The sequence below is a fragment of the Galeopterus variegatus genome, unplaced genomic scaffold (assembly GCF_000696425.1).
Source record: "Galeopterus variegatus unplaced genomic scaffold, G_variegatus-3.0.2 Scaffold3779, whole genome shotgun sequence".
Taxonomy (NCBI): Eukaryota; Metazoa; Chordata; class Mammalia; order Dermoptera; family Cynocephalidae; genus Galeopterus; species Galeopterus variegatus.
In genome coordinates, this window is record NW_007729890.1 from 166,220 (window position 1) to 193,441 (window position 27,222).

Sequence of the window (27,222 nt, forward strand, 5' to 3'; positions counted from 1 at the left end):
CTTCAGTGAAGGAAATGCTTGAGTTTGCCAAGCAGACAAGGTAGAGAAGAGGAAATGGGCTGGGCACAGGCATGAAGGCCTAGAGTAGCATGGGACAACCAGGGAAGAGCAAATAGTTTGATATTGCTGGAACAGAGAGTACATACACAGAATAGATAGCAGATGATGCTAAAATGTACCAGGGAGAAGTTAGATCATGAAGAGCTTTACATATCATGGTAAGAAGTTTGACTTTTAGACTGTGGACTGCTGGGATCCAATATGCACTTGTAAAGCCAGCTTGATTCTATGTAAGGTCCACTTGAAATTTTTAGCAAATAACTTCCATATGCCATCTAGCTCTCATGCATACATCCAAAAACCTACCCTCTACTATTGCTTTGTAAGGAGAAACCAGGTATCATGATAGCGGGACAGTAGGCTTGAACCAATTATTAATTATAACTACAGATAAATGTCATTAATTAAAACATTTCGAGCTATTCATGCTTCATTAAACTTACATCATAAGACCAAGACATTATGAATAGTTATCAACAAAAGGAAAATAGATATGTAGACATTTTAATGAGCCCAATTTTTAACACTGAAATAGGAAGCACAGGTAAAATTAACAAGCTTAACTAATAAACCCATCGTTAACTTTTTCTTCCAGGAAATTTAGCTTCTATTCCAAGGCAATATGCTAGAAAATAAGAATGCAACTCACTTCATTTAATTTTCTCTGCAAATCTTTTACTTGATGTGAATATTCATCCAAAACACGTTCGATGTGTTCCTTTCCAGGGTAAGGAATGAGTTTTCTATGAGGATCAAGTTCCACTTCATATTTAGGGAAAAAAGGAATTTGTGTCAAAGTTCCAGCTGAAGTGTTTTCAATTATTGTACCACGAATAGATGACACAAAAAAAGGACTTGAAGAACCTAAATAATAAAGAATTAATTAATTTATTTATTCATAAAATTATTTTATAGCAAACATTATGCTAGAGATTCCCTTACTGAACCCTGAAGGAGCCCATGGTCTCATGGGGAAAACAGGCAAGTGAAAGGATGGTAAGAACTCTGAGAGAGGTGAGTACGAAGTACAATGGAGGAATAGGACAGGTGAGAGAAGGCAGATCAAACAATACTTAAGCTCAGTGAGCCTTGAAGTATCTATGAGTAAGGATTAACCAATCTGGAAGAGAAGGGAGGAGGAAGGACATTCCAGACAATAGCAACACCATAATTATAGGCAAAGAGGCTTGAGACGGCATGGGATATTCTGGGTGGAAGAAAAGTAGTTGCCAGATATGAGAATGAAAATGTAGGACAGATTATGATGGCTTTGTGGTCATGCCAAGGAGTTTGGATTTCATCTGGAAAGCCCTGAGGAATCATTAAAGGACTTGGGAATAACATAACTAGGATTGTATTTTTAAAAGGTTTCTCTGGCTTCAGAGTGGAGAATGGATTGGAGGGGGTAAAACTGAGGGTAGAGAATCCAAGAAGGAGAAGATGTTCAACAATGCGGGCAAGAGATGGCAAGAGTATGCCCTAAAGCAGAGGGAGTGGTGACAGAAACAAGGGCATGGATTTGAGAAATATATGTGATAAGAGAGAGGGAGACATCAAGGATGGCTCTTGGGTTTGGGCTTCAGAAGCACCCATGTAATGATTAATTTGCAAATACTGTACATGGGCTTGAAGTTCAGGAGAGTATTTTGCTTCAGAGACAAGGATTTGGGAATTATTAGCATAGGAGTTCTAGTGAATCCTTGGAGTCAATGGGATCATCTAGGGACAGTGTATGGAGTGAAAAGAGAAGAGGATCAAGAAGGGTACTCTGAGGAAATACCAATATTTAAAGAGAAGACAAAGGAAGTGAAACTCAGTAATATTCACAGGAGACACACAAAGATTTTAGAGAATTATATTCAAGAAACACCAGCTGGCTTGGACTCAGGGACAGTAACAGTGCAAGATAAAAAGAGGCTTCTGAACCCCCAAATTTCCACAAGCAGGCTGAGAAAACCAATCTGTTAGAAACATGCTAACTTTCATCCAAAGAAGAAAAATGACTCAAAGTCAGACTCAAAATCCAGAGGATAGGACTGGCCAGTTAGCTCAGCTGTCTGGAGCATGGTGCTGATAACACTAAGGTCCAGGGTTCAATCCCTGTACTGTCCAGCTGCCAAAACAACAGCAATAAAACAACAGGTGATAGAGCCAAGAACCATGGAGAATGATTATTATTATTCCCAGGCTTTGAGTCCTAATCAAGTAATGACCTGTGCTCAGCTGGATTTCAAAACTGCAATGAACCCATGTGCTCCTGTTTTCCCCTTTTTGACTAGGAGTGTTGATAGCAGTTATCCTATTCTTGTCCTACTACTGTATGTTGGGTGTCACGAGTCTTCAGATTAAGAGAAACTCTACTCAAAGAGCTGTACTTAAAGAATTACAGCTGAGCAAATTTTAAAAAATTGAAATCATTCCAACTATCTTTTTCGACCATAATGGACTAAAACGGAAATAAACAATAAGCAAAACGCTGGAAGCCATACAGACATGGAAACTAAATAATAGGCTCCTGAATGACCTATGGGTTCAAGAAGAAATTAAACAAGAAATCAAAAAACTTCTAGAAATTAATGAAAATAAAGATATATCATACCAAAACCTGTGGGATACTGAAAAAGCAGTACTAAGAGGAAAATTTATTGCAGTAAATGTTTATATCAAAAGAATGGAAAGACTTAAAATAAACGACCTAACACTATGCCTCAAAGAACATGAAAAACAACAACAATCCAAACCTAAAGGTAGTATAGGGAAAGAAATAGTTAAGATCAGAGCAGAACTAAATGAAATAGAGACCCAAAAAACAATAGAAAAGATCAACAAAACTAAAAGTTGGCTTTTTGGGAAGATAAATAAAATAGACACACCATTAGCCAGGTTAACAAAAAAAAAAAGACGAAAGAAGTAACAAAACAAAAACAAAATAACAAAAATCAGAAATGAAAAGGGAGACATTACAACTGATACCACAGAAATACAAAGAATCATTAGAGACAAACAATTGTATGACAACAAATATGTAAATCTGGAAGATATGGATAAGTTTCTAGACACATATAAACTACCAAGACTGAACCAAGAAGAGATAGAAAACCTGAACAGACCAATAACAAGCAAGGAGATTTAAGTGGTAATTAGCAATCTTCCATCAAAAAAAAGTCCGTGTCCAGATGGCTTTACAGCTGAATTCTATCAAACTTTTAAAGAGAAGTTATAACAATTCTACTCAAACTATTCCAAACAATTGAAACAGACACTACTCTCCCAAACTCATTCTATGAGGCCAACATAACTCTGATACCAAAACCAGGTAAAGACACAACAAAAAAAGATAATTATAGGCCAGTATCCTTGATGTACCTAAATGCTAACATCCTCAACAAAATATTAGCAATCAGAATACAGCAATATATTAAAAAAATTATACACTATGATCAAGTGAGATTCATCCCAGGGATGCAAAGATGGTTTAACATACAGAAGTCAATAAATGTGATACATCACATCAACAAACTCAAGGACAAAGACCATATAATTATCTCAATACATGCTGAAAAAGCACTTGACAAAATTCATCATCCCTTCATGATAAAGACTCTCAACAGATTAGGTATGAAGGAAAATATCTCAACACAATAAAAGCCATTTATGGGGCCGGCCCGGTGGCGCACTGCTATAGTGCACCGCTTGGGAAGTGTGGCGGCGCTCCCGCCGAGGGTTCGGATCCCACATACAGACCGGTTCCCACTCACTGGCTGAGCGAGGCGCGGGAGCAGCACTGAGGGCTGCGATCCCGTTGCTGGTCCCGGTCCGGTATGGGGGCGACACTGAGGGTTGCGATCCGTTGCCGGACACGGAAAAAGACAAAAAAATAAATAAATAAATAAAAGCCATTTATGACAAGCCCATCACCAGCATCATTCTGAACTGGGAAAAACTGAAGGCCTTCCCCTTAAGGACAGGAACAAGACAAGGATGTCCACTCTTACCACTTCAATTTAACGCAGAACTAGAGCATCCAGGCAAGAGAAAGAAATAAAGGGAATCCAGATTGGAAAAGATGAAGTTAAACTTTCTATATTTGCAGATGACATGATACTGTATATAGAAAAACCTAAAGACTCTATCAAAAAGATCCTAGAGCTGGTTAATAACTTCAGTAATGTTGCAGGATACAAAATAAATGCCCCAAATCAGTATCATTTATATACTCAAATAATAAATTAACAAAAAGAGAAATAAAGTAAGCCCATCTACAATTGTCACAAAAAAAATAAGATACCCAGGGATCAATTTAACCAAAGAGGTGAAAGACCTCTACAATGAGAATTACAAACTACTTCTGAAAGAAGTTAAAGAGGACACAAAAAGATGGAAAGATATTCCATGCTCTTGGATTGGAAGAATTAACATTGTGAAAATGTCTATACTACTCCAAGTGATCTACAGATTCAATGCAATCCCCATCAAAATACCAATGACATTCTTCACAGAAATGGAAAAAACAATCTTACCTTTCATATGGAAAAATAAAAGACCTCAAATAGCTAAAGCAATCCTGAGCAAAAAAAAAATAAAGCTGGAGGCATAACTCTGCCTGACTTCAAATTATACTACAAAGCTGTTGTTGTAACCAAAACAGCATGGTACTGGTACAAAAATAGACATTCAGACCAGTGGAGTAGAATAGAGAACCCAGAAATCACTCCTCAGGCTTACAGCCATCTGACATTAGACAAAAGCAACAAAAATCTACATTGGGGAAAAGACTGCCTCTTCAACAAGTGGTGCTGGGAAAACTGGATATCCATATGCAGAAGAAATGAAACTAGATATGCATCTGTCACCATACACTAAAATCAACTCAAAATGGATTAAAGATTTAAGTATAAGACCTGAAACTGTAAAATTACTAAGGGCAAATATAGGTGAAACACTTCAGCAGTTGGGTCAGGACACAGGCTTTAAGAACATGAGCCCAAAAGCACAAGCAGCAAAAAAAAAAATAAACAAATCTTACCATATCAAACTAAAAAGTTTCTGCACAGCAAAGGAAACAATCAACAGAGTGAAAAGAAAACCTACAGAGTGGAAGAAAATTTTTGCTAACTATGCATCTGACAAGGGATTAATATCCAGAATATACATAGAACTCAAGCCATTATACAGTATAAAAACAAATAACCCAATTAAAAAATGGGCAAAGGAGCTGAATAGACATTTTTCAAAGGAAGACATACAAATGGCCAACAGATACATGAAAAAATGCTCAACATCACTAGTCATCAGGGAAATGCAAATTAAAACCACATTGAGGGAGGGAGGTGTCGGTGACTGGCCATAATAATCATATACAGTGTATATTGACAAAATAAAAAATAAATAAATAAATAAATAAATAAATAATTAAAAATAAAAAAATAAAAAAAAAAAAATAAAACCACATTGAGATACCACCTCACTCCAGTTAGACTGATTATAATAAAAAAGACAGTGAATAACAAATGTTGGTGAGGGTGTAGAGAGAAGGGAACACTATTGCACTGTTGGTGGGACTATAAATTTTCACTATGGAAAATAATATGGAGGTTTCTCAGACAACTACAGATAGATCTTCCATATGATCCAGCAATCCCTCTCCTGGGTATATATCCAGAGGAATGGAAATCATCATGTCGAAGAGATACTTGCACTCCCATGTTCATCACAGCTCTGTTTATAATAGCCAAGATATGGAACCAACCTAAATGTCCCAATGGATGATTGGATAAGGAAACTTTGGTATATATACACTACGGAATACTACTCTGCCATAAAAAAGAATGAAAAATTCCCATTTGCAACAACATGGATGAACCTGGAGAAACTTATGTTGAGTGAAATAAGCAAAGCACAGGGGGATAAATACTGCATGTGCTCACTAATATGTGGGAGCTAAGAGAGAAAGAAGGAAGGAAAGAAAGGCCACAGTAGTGCGTTGGTCTTACAGAGGGAGGGAACACATCTAGGGCTACAAAATGGAGTGAGGGGGAAGGGGACGGAGGTTGTGGAATAATTGGGTGGGGACAGGGGTACAAAAGTAATTTCTGGTAATGGGTATGCCCCCCCTAGTATGAATCTGGCCCTCACATCATAGGCAGGAGGGGTGACAATTAGCTTTGTATCTCATGAATATTATTAATAAACAAAACAAAACAAAACAAACAGCCACGCTAGAAACTAGAAAGAAAAAAAAAATTACAGCTGAGGGACTTCACACACACCTGAACCCAATTTAGATAAAGGAATGCTGTCCTTGAGCTGATGCCTTAACAGGATGAGACTGTCAGGGGCATTCTTGGGAGACAGTGAATGTATTTTGCATGTGAGAGAAATGTAAATAATTTGTGTAAATCATTTTTACAGTTTGAGGGCAAACTGTAGTGGTTTTAACATACGTCTAAAACTTCTTTAATATTCCTCCCTTTAGGAGGTGGAGGTTAATTCCTCTCCTCTTTGTAAGAAATGGGAAATGAGTGTGGGGGGGCAGGCATTGGATTAATTTGGGGAAAAAAAAAAAACACTGGAAGAATAAAACAGAAACTCATGAAAACCATTATTTCTAGGTGTACAGTGATAGGTAGGAATATGAGGGTACTTCAAAAAATTTGTGGAAAAATAGAACTGAAAGATAACAAATCCTTCTAGGAACTTTTTGAAACACCCTCATATAGTGGGAAGAACTGGAATGGTAGCAAGACTCTACTAACTATACCTTTTTATAAAGTTTTTTACTTTTGAGCCATATAAATGTTATACATATTCAAAATATAAAATTAAATAAAAATGAAATGAATTTGAATACTAACAGAAACAAGAAAACCTAGGTGAATAGTAAATTGATAACATAATCTCACAGAGAAAAAAGTTCCTTCAAATAACTTTAGAACACAGTATCCTAACTGTACAGCCTTAGGAACTTTACTTAGCAGGTGAGTTGTTAATAGTGTTAGTGTTGCTGTAATTCTGAAACTATTTCATGTGTGTTGTAAAAGAGAGAAAATGAATAGGTACACTAAATTTTGGGAAATTAGGGTTTTTACTGTAGGGGAGATACAAATTTGATTTATCAGTGTGAACTTACGATAAAAAAAAAACCTATTTCATTAGCCAATGAAAGGTCCGATAGAATGGTACCTCAGTAGCAATGTACACCAGATCTTGATTTCTAAATATGATTTCCTCTAAAAGGAACCAGAGCTTCTTTGCAAAATGGCTGATTCCAGGTCTGAGAAAACGGAAAGTACAGTGTGAGCATGGAATATTTTGATGTGTGGGAAAGCATAAAGTGAGGTCATGTCTTTAAAAAGACACAGAGGCAGCTTAAAGTGGGTGGCCAAATATGGTGCAATTGAGCATAAAAAACAATAGTGACATCAATGTACTACAGCAATTTGAATTTTAAACAATCTGTAGTAATAATAAGGAAAGCTTTTCCTGAAGAATGCTAGCTAATAACTGTGATAAAATTAGAAAATCATCAATGTAATAATTGATTCAGGCAAGGGTCTTCAGTTGATGCTAAAACCATTGGAAGAAAGATTATTTAGTGCCAGGATAGTCACAAAATTTCAGAAGATACCCAAAAGATTACTTATTAATTATAATGGGGGAAATGTAACTTTAAATTGGTGGGGGTGTGGCATTATGTGTCTCCTAATGTATGCTGTATAAAGTATACATCACTTATGTAAAACTCTTGTCAAATGAGTTTAATATGAATCTAAACATGGGAAATAATCGAAAAAATCTAGAATGTAAGACATTCTGCATATCTGGTCTGAACTTTAAAAGTAAAGCCAAGACCATTAGAAACACAGAGAGAGAGAGAGGATGGCTATAGATTTAAAAAGAATAAAGAGACCAAACAACCAAATACACTTCAGGATATTAACTGGATCCTAGATTAGAAAAAAAAAAAAAACAGCTTAGCTAAGACATCCGGAGGGTCAAAACTGGAAAAATTTAAACATGAACACATTAGATGATACTGCATAATTGTCTTAGATATGACAATGTGGTTATGTAGAAAACTATCCTTTTTTAGAAAATGCATGTTCAGGTTCTGAGGCAAGAATCATGATGGCTTCAACTTATTTTCAAATAGTTTGGCAAAGTGGAATATGTATTATTATATATAGAGAATATATAATAATATAGTGATAAAGGAAATATAAAAAGTTGACAATTGATGAATCCAGCTTAAGAGTACATAAGGCATTCACTGTACTCATCTTTTAATTTTTCTATAACTTTGGAAAATTTCAAAATAAAAAGCTGGGGGGAAAGTGTTCACTGGACTGAGCAAAGAGGAAAAATTTGGCCACATTGGCCAGCATGACTTCATTGGAATATTGGGCTCAAAAGCCATAAGGCAGTAGCTTGTAGAGTGAATGGATGGTGAAGAAGTGAAGAGAGTGAATATAGACTTTTCTTTGGAAAATACAGCTATGAAGGAAAGAAGAAATAAGGAAGGCATAGGTACAGGAATTTTATTTTTATTGTTGTTTTGGTTTGTATTATACGTATTTGTTAGTGTTTTTAGGTTGGGAAAGACTTGGTATGTTTTTGCTGATGGAGAATGCAAATGGAGAGGAAGAGGCTGAAGGTATCAGAGTGAGCAGGGATAATTTCTGGAGCCAGATCTCTGAGGATGTGGAGGTGGTGACAATGGAGATGGGAATTAAAGTACTGGTAGTGAATTAAGAAGCTGCCTCCTCCATTAAGCTATGAGGGAAGGAGACATGGATTGTGAAATAGTGGGTCTCAGGGGCAGGATTCAAGAAGGTAAGAGAGTATAAGTGTAAGGGCTTCTATTTTCTTTAGAAATTAGTAAATCGTGTTATCCGAGAGAAAGAAAGTGGTAAGGTGAGGGGCTTGAGAATGGTATAATTTTGGAATAAGTATTATGGGAAATTGGAAAGAGATCTAGTTAAGATCTTGAGAAAGTCTACTCAGAAGCATCAATGACTCAAGTAAGACAGAAGACTATGATTTTGAAGTGAAAATTGGTGGAAAATCCACATTTGTGTATTTTCTCTAACAAAATCTTTCAGCAGCCCAGTACAAAAATGGAGAAGGCGGTCAGCCTGAAAAGGATTTGGCTTTTCCTGTAAGAGTGCAACGGAAGAAATAAAGGGAAAAGGAAGTTGAAGGAAAGTGATTGGCTGAATTAATGAATGATATAAAAGAAAGAGCAGATAGGAAGAGGTTGATAATTTACGAGAAAATGGCAGAATCTAGAGCAGTTGTTCTCAATCTTTGCTATAAATCAGGATCACCTCAGGAGCTTTAAAAGAAATCCAGTGGAGCCTGAGCCCCACTCCAGACCTACTGAATCAGAGTCCTCAGATGTGGATCTAAGCCACTTAAACGTTTACAATGTCAAAAAGTGATTCTGACATGGGCCCACAGATGAGAACCACTACCTTCATGAGACAGAAAAATAGGTGATTTCTAGAAATAAGGGCATGAGAGGGCTACAAGACAGAAGGTTAGATTTCAGAAATCCAACAGTTACTGGTAATAAGATCCAAGATAAGGGAGTAGGTGGCTAGAGTAAAGGTGAAGATGATAAGAACTGAAGAAGCTATAAGTCAAAGATCTTAGATGAGTCACCCATGAGGACAATGATATTAGAGGATGATAATATGCCTATGGAGGGAGAGACAACCATAGCTAAGTGCCAATGCCCATGATGAGTATTATGGATGCAGTCTCGTGGGGAGGTGGGCAAGTAGAGGAAGGCAGGGGAGATGGGTATAGGAGGGTGGAGGTGACAATGGCATTTTAGGATGGTATGAGCATCCTGAGAAACAGAAACGTTTATGAAATAAGGATGCTGAAATAAAGCTTTTTAAGCAGACAAGTAGAACAATGGACCTGTAATTGAGAATAAACCTGGATGTACTAAAAGAATGAGTTAGATGAGAAAGACAGGGCAGGGAAAACAGTCTGGGACTGTGCAGGTCATATGCCTGATTGCCCTTGATCCATTCTGTCCTTCCCCTCCCCTGTTGAGTGTTGTGGAGAACTACTTTTGCCAGGCTCCCTTCCCAATTCGTTTCTTGGTAGGTTTGCAATGGGAAGTGCTAGTGGAAGACCAGAAGGCAGGAGGAGGAGAGAAACCAAAGTCTTGTTCCCTCTTATTCTGCCTCAGTTGGGCTTCTGGTAGTTAGTGGTGGCTCCAGCTCCCTCGAGGCAGCCCTCTCTGTAGTTCCAGCTCTCATTCCTGTGCCCTTAGAACAGCTCCTTTTCTCATTGTCCTTCTAGATCAAAGGGTGGTAGCAGCTTCCTACGATTGCTAATCTCTGGGTTGTTTCATCCCCCCAGGCTTTGCAGCATTTTCAACACCTATGTAATCAATTCCTTTTATTAAATTCCACCCATTTATTCCATCTGTGTCTGTTTTCCTTACTTCTACCCTTTGATTAAAATAATTTGGATCACAGGTGGTGATGAGGGTCTGGACCAGAACAATAGCAATAGGAATGAAGAGGGAAAAATGGATTCAAGAGACATTTCTGAGGGTAGAAGGAGCAGGATTTGGTACCTGACAATGTGAGAGCAGGTGAGGGAAAAGAAGTCAAAATGACAGAATTCTGACAGGGCAGCCAAGAAACACAGGAGGAAGGGAAGACATTTGGGTAACAAGGTGTAATGAGTTGAAAGTGAAGTGCCTCAACACAAAAAAACAATTTTTAAACCAAAAAGGTAATGTAAACACATGCTAAAAAACCAGATATGCTAATTTAAAAGATTAAGCAATTTCTTCTTCAAAAAAGTAGAAGTATAGACAATATGGTAGACATTCATGATCATGGTTGTGCCCTGCATAGTTAAAAATAAAACATACTAAAAAAAAAAAAGCAGCTCAAATGAATATTATAAAGATTGCTTAATTCTAATTTTTTTCCCATTTTGTTTTATAAAGGGCACATACCTCCATTAGGTGTGATGGTACTACTTGATAAAAGATCTTCATTGTTTGATTCACAAGCTTTTGATTCCATATTAAATATTTGCTATCTCTTCTTAGAGATCTTGAAATATGAATGCTTCCCTGTTTAGTTCTTGCCTATGAAAGACAGGAATTCAATCTTTATGAATAAAGATTCCAATAGAAGAACAGGAATTAACTCTGTTAATATTTGAAATTTAGTAATAATTTCTCTCCAGAAAAATAATTATATAGAAATGTTTTATTACTACAAAAAATTAATGAGAAAATAAGATCTTATTATAAAAATTATTGACTTTAATGGCCAAGAGGGGTTATTAAAGACAACCTGGGAACTAAAAACTAATATTTTAATTATTAGGTAATTAGTGCTCTGATTTGGGGGCAGAGTTTTTCTCTTCTTAAATCGCTCATGAAGTCACATTGTTAAATAATGGAAAAAAAATCTCCTTAGCAAAAATCACAAGTCAGCAAATTAGAAATCATTAATAAAAGTTGAAAAACTTCTTTGATATCAAATAGTACTCATAATGTTAGATTAGGCCAAGAGGAGACTTCTAGCTTTGGAAAACAATGATGGTAACCTGATTCCAATTCCCTCATCCTCCCAAAACAACCAAAACGTCAACAAGGAAAACAAATAAAATCACATGGATTCCATGCCTTCAGCATCTAGAAGACAGAGAATACAACAATCATCAAATTATCTGTAAGTAGACAGAAACTTTTTTCCCAAAAGAGCTCTCACAGCTCACCTACGACCACTGCAAGCCTGTGGATATGGAAAATGGGAGAGGAGAGGCTGAAAAGACTGAAAAAAAGCAGAGGAAGTGGAAGACTGAGAGAAAGTAAAGACAAATTCATCCCCAGAAAGTGAAACAATAAAAAATAAAAATACTATACACAGGCTGGAACTTGATAGTCCATAGCCCTGACTATGGGGTAAGAGCTTGAAGAAGCAGCAGCCTCAGAAAAGCAATGTTTCTTGGGGATAATCAGATATAGAGAGAAGAGGTGGTCTCCTGCGGAGACATGGCAGTAAAGGGAAAGAAGGAAATGAAAGGGTAAAATTACAGAACCAGCAAAAACAAAACAGAAGCAAGATACACCAATCATCCTTCTACCTCTCTTACCCTAACATCACCACCATCCCTAAAAGAAATTGCATGAAAGCGGGCACTCTAAAAACTAGAAATCCTGTCCACAAAATGAACAGGAATCGATAAAAGCAGATTATATCCATATAAAACCACTGCAAAGTAAAAGAAAATGTGAATGAAATTTGCTCTGCTGATGAAAAGTCTCCCTCCACCAAACGACAAACATGAAGCCAAAGAAAACTGTAACACAATACTCCAAATGGAACTAAATATCCTCAAACAAGCAGTGAGGGATATGAAAAAATGACCCTTGAATCAGAAATGTAAAACCTGAAGAATAGAAATGGACAAAAACCAAACCAAACGAGCAAGCAAACAATCAGGAACAGATGCCATCAGAGTTGACTGAAGTCAGGAAAGACAGAGAAGAAAAACACAAAAATCACAAAATTATATTAAAAATGAAGACCAAATTACAAAATACACAAGGAATGGTGGGTTGTAATGAAAACTTAACAAAGGTATTAAAGAAAATCAGAAAAACCACCAAGAGTTTGAAAAATAAGGTAAAGAAGTAAAAAGAGTGAGAGAGGAAGACAGAAGTGGAAGACAGGCAAAGGAGGTTGAACGTAACTGGTGTCCCTGAAGAAAATAATCCTAAAAAGTAAAACAGAATTATTACTTAAAACTATAATCCAAGAAAATGTTCTAGAAATAAAGACCTGAGTCTATACATTTTCCACACCAGGGAAAATTGACCAAGAATGGTCAACTCTGAGTAAAATATCCTAGTAAAACAATATTAAGACTTTAAAGATTATGAGAATATCCTCAGGGACTCCAGGCAAAAAAGATGAAATAATTTACGAAGGAAATAGGATTATAATGGCATCACATTACTCAAAAACAACATACATAGCAAGGCAACAGTGGAGCAGCATTTTCAAGAAATATAAAAAAAAGGAAGTACAAGCCAATGATATTATATCCAGCCAAGATCTTCTTCAAAAGGTTCAATGCCACAGAAAAAACAGTTTAGAATGTGCCAGAGCACTGTACCCATGTGTCCTTTCTAAGGAATCCAGTAGAGAAAATGAGCTTTATCCAACCAAAAGATGACTAGCAAATGTGGCAAAATGTTAACAACTGGTGAAAATCTTTCAGTTTTTCTGCAGGTTTTAAATTTTTCAAAATAAATGGTAAAGACAAACATTAAAAAAAAGTTGACCTGGAAAGCTTTGCAAAAGGACATAAGGTGAACATTTAAATATTCAATTGTAGAGCTGAGACTACAAGCATGAGGTAATGCAAGGGTGGGTAAATGGCACTGAAGAATGATATATAAATGTTATTTAGGGTGACAAAGGAGAACAAATATAACTAAAAATGGGAGGAGGTGAGAGAAAAGGGGGAAAGAAGACCACTGGCTGTTATATAGGTAACAGGTAGTAGTCAATGGATATCATTTAAAACTGACAATAGGTAAAAGGTTAAGTAAGAAAAAAGGGGCTTATAGGTCCACTATAAAAAAAGTATTAATACAAAAGTAACCAATAAGAAAAAATGCAAACCTTCTTAAATGACAAAAGAATTTTAAGAAGAAACACCAAATAAAGAAACACAACAAATACAACAATACATACAGTAATTATACCACAAGATAATATAATAATGTGAAAATAATATGACAGGATTTAAACCAAACATAACAATCATGCTGATTAATATGAAGGGATTTAACTTGCCTATTGAAAGAAGAGAATTTTCAAATTAGTTCATAGAAAACAACTCTATGCTGTGTACAAGAAGCATGCTTAAAACACACAGATGCAAAAAGGCTAAAAAAGAAGGGATGGACAAAGATTTGCCAGGTAAATGAAAACAATAAGAAAGCACAAGTTAAAATCCTGACACCAGACCAAGCAGTTTTCAAGCCAAAGAGCATTATGTAAGAATGCACTTTAAGTTAAAAGCCACATTCCACAATAAAGATATAATACTTCTGACTATCTCTGTACCATGTAACATAGCAACCATTTAGATAAAACATAAATTACAGGAGGTGCAATAAGAAGTAGAAACAGTAACACCAAGAGATTTTAACAGGCCACCCAGTCTGAGACAGGCCCTGTGGACAAAAAATAAGGAAATAAAAGGTTGCGATAAAAGAAAATCATTTAAAAAACCATAAAAAAAAAGATAAACAAGGCCACTATATAATGATAAAACCATCTATCCAACAAGAAGACATAACAATCATAGATATATACGCACCCAACATTGGAGCAGTCAGATTTATAAAGCAAACACTATTAGACCTAAAGAAAGAGATAGACACTAATACTATAACAGTAGGGTACCTGAACACCCACTCTCAACACTGGACAGATCATCTAGGCAAAAGATCAACAGAGAAACACAAGATCTAAACAACACTTTAGACCAATTGGACTTGGCAGATATCTACAAAACATTTCATCCAACAACCTCAGAATATTCATTCTTCTCATCAGCACATGGAACATCCTCCAGGATAGGCCACATGTTCGGTCACAAATCAAGTCTCAACAAATTCAAAAAAATTGGAATTATTCCATGTATTTTTTCAGACCACAGTGGATTAAAACTAGAAATCAATAATAAGCAAAACTGTGGAAATTATACAAATACATGGAAATTAAACAACATTCTACTTAATGACATATGGGTCCAAAAAAAAATTAAATAGGAAATCAAAAAATTTACTGAAACTAATGAAAATAATGACATGTCATACCAAAACCTGTGGGATACTGCAAAAGCAGTACTAAGGGGGAAATTTATCACATTAAATGTTTACTTCAGAAGAATGGAAAGATGGCAAGTAAACAACCTAACACTTCACCTTAAAAATTGGAAAAACAAGAAGAATCCAAACCCAAAGTTGTAGATGGAAAGAAACAATTAACACAGAGCAGACCTAAATGAAATAGAAACCCCCAAAATGATACAAAAGATCAATGAAACAAAAAGTTGGTTTTTTGAGAAGATAAATAAAATTGATAAGCCATTAGCAAGGCTAACTAAAATAAGAGAGAAGACACAAATAACAAAACTTTGAAATGAAAAAGTTATTATTACAACCAATACCTCTGAAATATAAGGAATCATTTGAGACTACTATAAACAACTATATGCCAACAAATTTGAAAATCTGGAAGAAATGGACAAATTTCTGGACACACCCAAACTACCAAGACTGAGCCAAGAAGACATAGAAAATCTGAACAGACCAATAACAATCAAAGAGATTGAAGCTATTATCAGCAGTCTCCCAAGAAAGAAAAGCCCAGGACCAGATGGCGTCACTGCAGAATTCTACAAAAGCTTTACAGAAGAATTAATACCAATTCCCTACTAACTATTCAAAAAATGGAAACAGAGGCCATTCTCCCAAACTAATTCTATGAGGCACACATCACCCTGATACCAAAACCAGACAAAGATACAGCCTTAAAAGAAAACTACAGGCCAATATCTTTGATGAATATAGATGCAAAAATTCTCAATAAAATACTAGCTAATAGAATACAGCAACACATGCATAAGATTATACACCATGATCAAATGGGGTTCATCCCAGGGATGCAAGGTTGGTTCAACATACACAAATCAATCAATATGATACACCACATCAATAAAACCAAAGACAAAAACCATATGTTCATCTCTATAGATGCTGAAAAGCATTGACAAAATTCAACATTCGTTCATGATAAAGACTCTCTATAAATTGGGTATAGAAGGAAAGTATCTCAACACAATTAAAGCCATATATGACAAACCCACTGCCAATATCATCCTGAATGGGGAAAAAATTAAAAGCTTTCCCTTAAGAACAGGAACAAGACAAGGATGTCCATTCTCGCCACTTTTATTCAACATAGTGTTGTAAGTACTAGCCAGAGCAATCAGGGAAGAAAAGGAAATAAAGGGCATCCAGACTGGAAAAGATGAAATCAAACTGTCCCTGTTTGCAGATGATACAATCTTATACATAGAACAACCTAAAGACTCTACAAAAAAACTCTTAAGAGTTAATAAATGATTTCAGCAAAGTTGCAGGATACAAAATCAACATGCAAAAATCAGTAACATTTCTATACTCCAACAATGAAAAAGAAATCAAGAAAGCTAGCCCATTTACAATAGTTACCAAAAAAATAAAATACCTTGGAATAAATTTAACCAAGGATGTGAAAAATCTCTACAAGAACTACAAACCACTATTGAGAGAAATTAAAGACACAAGAAGATGGAAAGATAGCCCATGCTCTTGGATTGGAAGAATTAACATTGTGAAAATGTCCATACTACCCAAAATGATCTACAGATTCAACACAATCCCCATCAAAATTGCAATGACATTTTTCTCGGAAATGGAAAAGACAATCCTAAAATTCATGTGGAAGAACAAAAGACCACAAATAGCCAAAGCAATCCTGAGCAATAAAAATAAAGCCAGAGGCATAACACTACCTGACTTTAAACTATACTACAAAGCTATAGTAACCAAAACAGCATGGCACTGGCATAAAAACAGACATACAGACCAATGGAACAGAATAGAGAATCCAGAAATCAACCCATGCACCCACAGCCAGCCACCTGATCTTTGAGAAAGTCACCAAGACTACACACTGAGGAAGAGACTTGTTCTTCAGTAAATGGTGCTGGGAAAATTGGACATTCATATGTAGGAGAACAAAACTAGACCCGTACCTCTCACCATGTACCAAAATCAACTCAATATGGATTAAAGTATTAAAAATACATCCTGAAACAATGAAACTCCTTAGAAAACATAGGGGAAACACTCCAAGAAGTAGGATTGGGTACAGACTTTATGAATATGACCCCCAAAGCACAGGCAACCGAAGGAAAAATAAACATGGCATTATATCAAACTAGAAAGTTGCACAGCAAAAGAAACAGTTAACAGAGTGAAAAGACAACCAACAGAATGGGAGAAAATATTTGCAAAATATTCATCTGACAAAAGATTAATATCCAGAATATACAAGGAACTCAAACAACTTTACAGCAAAAAACCAAGTAACCCAATTAAAAAACAGGCAAAGGAGCTGAGTAGGCATTTCTCAAAGGAAGATATATGAAAGGCCAACAGACGCAGAAAAATGATCAACATCACTCAGCATTCGGGAAATGCAAATCAAAACCACTCTGAAATACCATCTCACTCAAGTTAGGCTAGCTAATATCCAAAAGACTGAGAATGACAAACGCTGGTGAGGATGCTGAGAAAAAGGAACCCTCTTGCACTCTTGGTGGGACTGAAAAATGGTGCAGCCTTTTTGGAAAATGGTATGGAGGTTCCTCCAAAAATTACAGATAGATCTACCATATGACCCATCTATCCCACTGCTGGGTATATACCCAGAGGAATGGAAATCATCATGTTGAAAGGATACTTGTACTCCCATGTTTATTGCAGTGCTATTTGCAATAGCCAAGAGTTGGAACTAACCTAAATGCTCATCATCAGATGAGTGGATAAGGAAAATGTGGTACATCTATACAATGGAATACTACTCTGCTATTAAAAAAAAAAAAAAAAGAAAAAGAAATACTACCATTCGCAGCAACATGGATGGACTTGGAGAAAATTATATTAAGTGAAATAAGCCAGGCATAGAAAGAGAAATACCGCATGTTCTCACTTATTTGTGGGAGCTAATAAAAATAAATAAGTAAATATACAAATGAATGGGGAAGAAAAAATAAATAAGTAAAGAGTTGGAACTAACCTAAATGCTCATCATCAGATGAGTGGATAAGGAAAATGTGGTACATCTATACAATGGAATACTACTCTGCTATTAAAAAAAAAAAAAAAAGAAAAAGAAATACTACCATTCGCAGCAACATGGATGGACTTGGAGAAAATTATATTAAGTGAAATAAGCCAGGCATAGAAAGAGAAATACCGCATGTTCTCACTTATTTGTGGGAGCTAATAAAAATAAATAAGTAAATATACAAATGAATGGGGAAGAGGGGGAAGAAGACACAACAATCACAATTCCTTGAACTTGTTAAGACAAGTGAACAGATATGATGTTGATGGGGGGGGGGAGAGGGGAGAGGGAGGGAGGCAAAGGAGGAATTGATAAAGGAATGTGAAAATCAACTACGTTGTATATTGATAAATTAAAATAAAAAAATAATAAAGTTAAAAAAAGAAATAATCACTGAGGTAGACTTTTTGGATATATATCAAAAAGTTCATGGAAATATTCATATTATCTTTTAATCCTATTTTTCTTTATACTGTGATAATAGAGAATATACTTTCCTCTCAAGCACACATGGTACAGTCACAAATGTCAATCATATTCCTGGACACAAATAAAAGATCAGTAGGCTCTATAAAGTAGAAATTTCACAAGCACCACCGTTGGTCACAACGAAACCCCAAAACAAAAAAAGCCTTTCTACCTAGAAATTAAAAGACCTTCCATTAAACAATTCTTGTGTGATAAGGGAAATATGAACAGATATTAAAGAATTTCTCAAAAATAGTGGTAATAAAAATACTCCATATCAGAATCTGTGAGATACACTAAAAGTAGTGAAAAGAGGAAAATTTCTAGCCCTAAACACCTATATCAATAAAATGAAGGAATGAAAATCAGTGAATCAAATTTCTTAACACAAAAAGATAGAAAAAAAGTACGTATAGGAAATAATAAAAATAAAAGCAGAAAGTAAGGTAGAAAATAGAAAAACAATATATCAAATAAATTAAAATTTATTAAATTGGTTCTTTAAAAAAATGGGTGTGAGGACCATTAAAATGATGGAAAGAGGAAGATCATGTATAACACACTGCTTATCATTTTTACATTAATTCATGATTGTAAGCACATAGTGTTAAAAAAAATCTATGAGCTAAACAGAGTTTTTATGGAACAGATTCCTTTTTACTTCACTCAGTTTCTTCCTTTTAATTACTGAGGCGCCATCTGTCAAAACTACAATTAAAGATAAATTCTACCTTAGTATATCTCATACTATCATTTTTAGGAAATACATAGGCAGGTAGACATTCCATAAAGAATGATAACACATGGAATGTTAGTCAAGATTGCTAGGCAATTTAAATGTTCTAAATAGGAGAGATTGCCATTGGGGGAGCAGGGACATGAATGTTTATTATATAATTTTACTTACACACTAAAATGTTGCATTTTGGGATTCTTCAGGATAATGAATGACACTAAGAAAATTCAAATTATTGAGTAATGTTGTCATAAATTACAGATAGATAATAGAATAAAGAAATGAGCAGGACAGGTCGAATCACAACCCTGTAATTGGGAGTCATACACTAACCCACTCTGCTTGATACCAAAAACTTTAGTATCAAGCAGGAAACAGAACCTAAGAGCAAGGTAAGCAGAATTGACAGTAGAAGTTAAGGAGAGAAAAGAAGAAAGGGGAAGGTGTAACTTTAGAATACTCTGGAAACACGGTTGTTCACTTTGACATAAGATGATGAATGTGATAAACTCATTAACTCAGTGCCACTGATTGATTGGCAACAGGCCACTGGAAAGCATCAGTCCTTCAGAGGGGATTTTTTTTACTTAGAAAATTAGTAGTTTAAGTAAGACAGCATAGGTTTATTTACTTAAACAAGAATTTTAAAACAACCACTAATTTCTAAGGAAGATGATTAGTACCTCTATTTGCCAATGGTGGTAGTTATTCTACGTGCCTTAGAGTAACGCAATCTGCATTTAAAAAAATATTTGTAATTCATATTTTCACTATTTGAGATTGATTATATCCTGAATTTGGTCAAGTCATTTAGTATTTCTCTGCTTCCATGACACTATAAGAATTGAAATATTATTCCTATTTTCATGCATAAAGCTTATGAAATTATAAAGGATTTCTGGAAAAAAAATTTTTTTCCCTCAATAAATCATAAAATTAAAGCTCTGTACTTGATTGATTTGGGCATAATCACACGAACTTAAATGTGTTTGTTTTAAATCTCTGAGTAAAATACAAAGATGAGAGCCTCTTCTCGTATGCCCAAGATCTATTATGAACAATTCTGCCTGGTTTAAAATTATAAACAGGTTCATATTGAAAGGAGCCTTAAATTTCTGACAACTAATAGCTATGGTAAATATTCTACTTATTTATTTTATTGTTATGTTGCAGAAAAGCCCTTAGAAACCACATACCACAAAGAAAGGACTTTTGGATTAAAATAGTTTATAGGCTTTAGTTTTTATTACATAGTTGAGCTAAAAGGGCGTAAAAGTATCTCCTGGGGTCTTGTCCATTCTCCTTGGATTCCATTAGGCTATGGTGGATGCACACCTATGCTTTCCCTGGTGTGATCCGCCCGCGTCTTGATTTTTTTCTTATGTCTGCTACTTAAGGCGGACCTCTCCCATGGCTATGATAGAATGAATATCTGTCTCCATAGCAAGTTGCTTTAGAATCCAAGCTCTATTTTGATTGGGTACAGATTACTTATAATGCATGTTCTATTTAGATTCCCAAGTTCATCAACTAATGACTCAAGCCCCTAGGATGATGAATCATCCTACCTTTCATAGAAACCCGACACTGCAAATTTTATAAGGCTGACCTATACCCTCCTAGGACCAGCCTGCAAGTATGCTTTCCTTGGAAAATTCTGAGGTACCCCAGGATTGATCCAAATACATCATATCTTGGCTGATACAGTCTGAGAAACACAATGAGAACAGTTAGTACTGAACAGCAGCACTTTGCTGCCTGAGTTTCCTGTTAATTGCTTGTGAACTCCTCGTCCCTCTCAGTGTCTGCTTTCTTAATCACAATCTCTCTTTTCTAGATATTGTCATTGACTGTTGGGGTTCAAATCCTAGCTCTGTGATCTACAAGCTATGTAACCTTGAGAACAATATTTAACCTCCATAAGACTGTAAGATGGAGATAAAGAGTATATTCTTCAAAAGAATAAGGGTTAACTGAGATAACTCATGTGCAGGCCTTCCTATAGAGTACTTGCCTCGATATAGACGACAGTACTTCAAAAAGTTCATGGAAAGATGTACATTATCTTTTAATTCTATTTTTCCACGAACTTCCTGAAGTACCTGCATATGTAATAGTACCACATAATAGTAATAACATGAATAACAACGTTATCTTTATAATTTAAGCAGTGTATACTAACTCACTTTCCTATAATAAATAGCTATATCTATCTAGTATGAAGACATAAGTTTCACTTATAGGCCCACTAACAGAAAATAAAGTGGGTTTAATCTGCGCTGACTAAACACAGGGATTTTTATAATGTAATATAAAATTAAGCTATTTAAGATCATGCTTCACCCATATACAATACCATCTAATAGGAGGGCAATATGGAAGAAGCACAGAACTTAGAATTAGGAAACAATTCTGCCATCTGTTAGCTGTGACAGCATGGGCATACCTTTTCATATCTCTGAGCCTCAATGTCCACCTTTACTAAATGAGACTGTAGTGGTGTTTTTCAAACCTTTTTTAAGCAGTGAAAGCCTTTCTTTAAATCTTCTGAGACCAACTACACACTCTCCTCTCTGCCCCAGAGATATCTCTATGGAAAGCAGAAGGCTCCACTGAACACAGTCTGAAAACCGCAGAGATAAAGCCCTTGTAGCTTTCATATTTTAGATATTTTGGCCTAGGTATTCATCAAGTTCAGAGCTTCAGGTTTTCTAAAGTAAATTAGGTGTAGATATAGGCATAACAAATTAGTTTATCGACATATATGTTCACAATCCTTAAATATAACTAGAAGTAAAATAAGAAATACCTTAATTTATGGATATTCTTATTTTCACTAATTCTATTAACACCTGGAAAAAAACAAAATATTTACAATCTGCTTATGAAAATGTATTTCATTAACTGAAATTATTTTCAAAAAGTTCAGTTCACAAGTTCATTTTCATGACTTAAGATATTGACAATACCTAAAACACACATATAACAAAAACCTTTAAATTATTTTTCTTTTATATGAAAGTACATTTTAATTCATAGCCCATAGCACTTATCTAGGGTATGTCTATACAACAGAACATGTTCAATCATATGCTCCCTGTTGGTCCAATGCTAATTTTGTTGGCACAGATCTTATTGGCATTATCAAGATAATGAAGCAAGGAAACGTACAGGCAAATGTGACCCACATATCTACATTCCCAGACCTGACCTTTCTCCAGGTACAGTCCAAGCTGATTTACACGGACTAACCGAATATCTCCTGACAGTTTAAACTGCTTTTTACTGTTTCGACCAGGTAATAGGCAACAGGCTGTTGTGCATGGTTACAAAAGTTATTGGGTAGAGGAACTTCTGTCTGGTAAGTCAGAAATAGAATTTCTGAGTGAATAAATGAATATATTCTATATGCCGAATTAGGACTAATAAAGAGATGCAGATTCTAGTTCAAGGTAGATATGTACTTTCTAAAAACTAGAGCACCCTGAAGATATATATAAGGTGGGCTTCCTTGTCAGGTATTGAAGCCAAGGTTGGATGAGCACCTGGGATGGCAACTGTCACTGAGTGTTATTTCTTGGGTAGAGTGTTGGCCTAGAAGATCTCTAAAATCTTCTCCAACTTGGACATTCTATGATTTCCTACAGAAAACATTCAGCAAAACAATGACCAAAAATATGATGACTTCTCACCAGTGATTTCAGTCAACAGCGAAGGCAGATAGAAACAATTCCACTGCTTCCAGCAAGTTTTGTGATATTTTGCTTAAAATGTTTAGCTTAAGATAAAAGTTAATGAATTTCTTTTCTTTTAACATCTCTGCATATATGTTTACAATTGTATCAAATTCATTTTATACCAAATCTGGTCTCTTGGTCTTTCCACTAAATCTGCTTTCTCAAGTGTTCTCAGATAATGCCACCATAACCCAACTTTCCAAGTTAGACATGTCTTCACCTATTCTTCAACTATTCAAACTCCACATCCAGTTTGTCACCACATTCTGTTGAGTCAATCTTTGTAAAATGACAAGTCCTCAAAAAGTTCATAAAAAATTCATATTATCTTTTAACTCTATTTTCCCAAGAACTTTTTGAAGTACCTTTGTATCTTTTAACTTAATAAAGATTTGAGTCATAAGGAAGGAATTCTTTGAATATGCAATTTAGTTCACTTTAGCTCCACTGTATTCTTTCATGCTTTCACCAACTCTTGCCAGAACTACTGCAAAATACCTAAAAATGATCTTTCTAGCTTCAGTTTCCTTTAAAACCAGAGCCATTTTGCCATATCTTGTTCAAAGACTACGGTTTGAACTAAGACTAGCTCTCAAAGCCCTTTCCGATCTGGCCTAACCAAATTCCCAGCTTCTTCTCCTACCACTCGCTGACATATACTGTGCTTCAACAGGAGTCTTACTTGCTGTGCCTTGAGTGTGTCAGGCTTTTTTAGTACTCTGCTATTTATACTGTTCTTTTTTTCCTCCTTTCCTTCCTAGCAAAAATCTCTCCAGTCAGTTTTCAGGGATGTGGACTAAGAGGTTCAATACTATATTGCTGGTGGCAACATACATTGATCCAGTCTTGAAAATAAAAGTCCTAATAAGGGAAAGAGAAAACTGCCCAATGCCTCTGGAAAAAAAGATTTAATGTGGGGGACTATATTTGGAGGACATTCTCCCCTTACTCTTCTCACATCAAAAGTGGTAAGCTTCAATGAAATAATTCATGCATATAAAGCTCTTAGCACAGGTCCTAGCACATAGCAAGCATTCGATAACTATTAATCACTGTGGTTGGTATTTTGATAATTTACAATGTGTTCTTGCTGTGAATATTATTTCTACAAATACTAGAGATAGAGGTGTCTAAGATTAATACCAATCAAGTTTCTACCTGCATGAATTAATATTCTAACAGGGAAAGAGACATTAAAGAAAAAAAATCAAAAATACAATTTTGGAGAGGGGTTAAGTGCAATGAAGACAATAATACAGAGTAGTGGTACAGAGAGAGGAGTTGAGGCTATTCTACATAGGGTAGGTCAAGTAAAACGTTTCTGAGGAAGTGACATTTGAGCTCAATGACAAAAAGGAGTCAGCCCCGCAGAGGCCTGGGGTAGCTTCTTAAAAGGAAATACCATATGCAAAGGCCCTAAAATAAGAAGAGCTCAGTGTTCACTGACTGACAAGGAAGAAGCCTGGTGAGGCTGCAGGGTAGTCAAGGCAGGATGAGCAGCGTGCTTATGTACCTGTGTACCATGCCCCCTGAGAAGATGTTGGTGAGTCTGGCAGGGGATAGAGCTCATGGGACATACTCAGGACTCTAGAGCTTATTCTAATTGCAATGGAAAGCCATTGGAAGATTTTAGTCAGGGCATATGGTCCTCCAGTGGCTGAGTATAGAATATACTGAGTAGAAGCTGAGGACAGTTATGAGGCCATTGGAGTGTCCAATGGAGGGACTAAAAACCAACTCTAAAGTAGGCCACTGACCAAAAATGGATTGGTGCTGGGGCTGAGAATGGGAATTAACTGCAAATGGGCAGGAAAGATCTTTTTTGGGTGATGGAAATTTTCTAAAACTGAATTATGGTGCTGACTGCACAACTCTGTAAATTTATTAAAAATCACAGGATTGTACACTTAAAATAGGTGAATTTTATGGTATGTTAATTATAACTCAAAAAATCAGTTTTAAAAAAAAAGCAGATTGAGGGAGTGAGAGTGGGAAGTGTAAATTAGCTGCCTGGGTCCCAGAAGTGAATCCATTAAACCTGAACAATGCCAAAGTGTCTTCATCCCAGGTGACTAGAGGTTGCTTTTAGCTAGATTTTAATACCCCCTCACATGGAAGCACTTCTACATTCCCTTTTTTCCCCAGGCCTGGAACTCAATCCCCTGGTGTCTACAACTCTTATTTGATATACACTAGAGGGATATCCAATAATGACTTAGCTAAGGACAAAGCCTAAGTCATTTTTTACCTTTATTCTCTTTAGCCAGAGCAAATAAAGTGCTATATTAATAGGAATACTTTAAGTGCTTTAAAAAATTGCTTTAAGTGTTAGCAAAACAATTGCTTTCAGTGCCTCTTTCCTGTGCACCACTTACTTTCTTTTCTCTTCCAACCAGATTTCCCATTCAAATCATTTCCTTGGGATTTACAGGATTCAGGAAACTATATAGTGGTCTCCACTACTACACCCACTACTGACCTAGCTGGAGAGCTTTATAACATTCACCAAAACAGGATTCTATGTACTACACCCACTACTACCACTACACCCACTACTGACCTAGCTGGAGAGCTTTATAACATTCACCAAAACAGGATTCTATGTGATTTATGAGCACACCATATGTATTAGTATCCTGGAGTCACCATAAGAAATTACCTCAAACTTGCTGACTTAAAACAATAGCAATTTATTCTCTCACAGTTCTGGAGGCTAGAAGTACAAAATCAGTCTCATAGGGCTGAAATCAAGGTGTTGACAGGGCTGCACTCCCTCCAGAGGCTCTAGGAGAGAATTTTCTTGCCTCTTCTAGCACTGTTGTCTGCCAGCATTCCTTGACTAGTGGCCACATCACTCCAGTCTCTGCCTCCAATGCTCTTCTGTCTGCATCAAATTTCCTTCTGTGTCCCTCTTAATGAACCTTGTGTTTGAATTTAGGGCCCACTTAGATAATTCATGACAATCTCCTCATTTCAAGATCCTTGACTTAATCACACATGCAAAGACCCTTTTCCCTTATAGGACAACATTTACAGGTTCCAGGGATTAGGACCTGATATTTTTGAGCAGATATTATTCAGACTATATGATATAATTTGGGACCATCTACTTTGAGGACAAGTGGTGCACAAGAGCCCCTATTTAATAAATAGTGGAGTTTTAAAGTAGGTCACCCTAACGTACTAGACAACGCTGAGTCCTCAGTGTAAAACAATAATAAAGGCTTTGCATACATACCAAATAAATTGTGGTCAACTTTCCTCAATTTACTTTGGGAGTATAATACTATCTCTATGGCATGAAAACCATTTTGCTCACAACATAAACAGATAACTGTGGAAGAGAGGTGGGAGAAGCAGATCTCTCCCACGACTCTACCCGGGACCGGATGACCTTACACAGCGAAGCAGTCCTGCCAAGCTGGTCCCTGGGATACAGTGGAAGCCCTGGCTGGCTCTTTTTCCCTGAATCTACTGCTGAGAGAAGCAGCAAGAAGTGGTTGCCAGTCAAAAAAACCCTGACAAATGGCGGCCTCACTTCTCTCCTACTTTTTCCTGACCTTAAAGTACAACATTGAACAGCCTGAGTTGGGACCTGGAGCAGAATTTTGTGTAAACGGATGGAGACTTTGGGGGTTCGAGTTTCTGACTGATGCTGATAATGGGGGCTCAGACTTCTAATGTGGATTAGAGAGAGGCTAAGCTCAAAGGGCCTTTGTACAGCATTTAGTACAATCAAATGCTGACCAAGAGGATGGTGACTGTCCGAGGCTAGACGTTTCTCTTTATCCCCATCCATTCCCTGTGTCCCCCAGAAGCGGGATAGGAACCGGAGTTAGCAGTCACGTTGAGGCGGGATCCGCGGATATTCCCACGAATCAAATAACTTTGCACACGCCCCTATGGTTTTCGAGGCCCCGGTTTTACCGCCACCGTCCCTGGAGGTCTTAAGATCCACGAAAACCACAGCAGTGCATTCCCTTCACAATTCGCTAGGCATCTACCATGTGCCAAACAACCAAAGGCGCTGGAAGAAAGGAACGAGCTGCTGCCAGTCCTCTGGGGAACGGCCTCCCTCTTCCCCTGTCCCCAGGCCGCGCCCCGCTGCTGTACCTGCGACCACCACCTTATCCTAAGAGACCGGCCGCATCTCCGCGGGGCGGGCGGGCTCGGCGGCCGCAGCTGCGTCTACCGGGCGGCGGGGGACGGGACGGCTCCCCACTCTCCGCCCCTAGGCCCCGCGGCGGCGGCGCCCGAC

The 27,222-nt window shown here is 36.6% G+C and overlaps 1 protein-coding gene across 1 annotated transcript in view; it reads right to left on the minus strand.

The window, feature by feature from the left end:
• Positions 1-27,222, minus strand: part of LOC103601541 (coiled-coil domain-containing protein 158-like) — a 28,729-nt gene that overhangs the window by 908 nt on the left and 599 nt on the right. Inside the window, exon 2 of the mRNA XM_008585975.1 lies at positions 710-924. Within this exon, the coding sequence (XP_008584197.1) occupies positions 710-924 (215 nt within the window). The remainder of the gene's footprint in view (positions 1-709; positions 925-27,222) is intronic.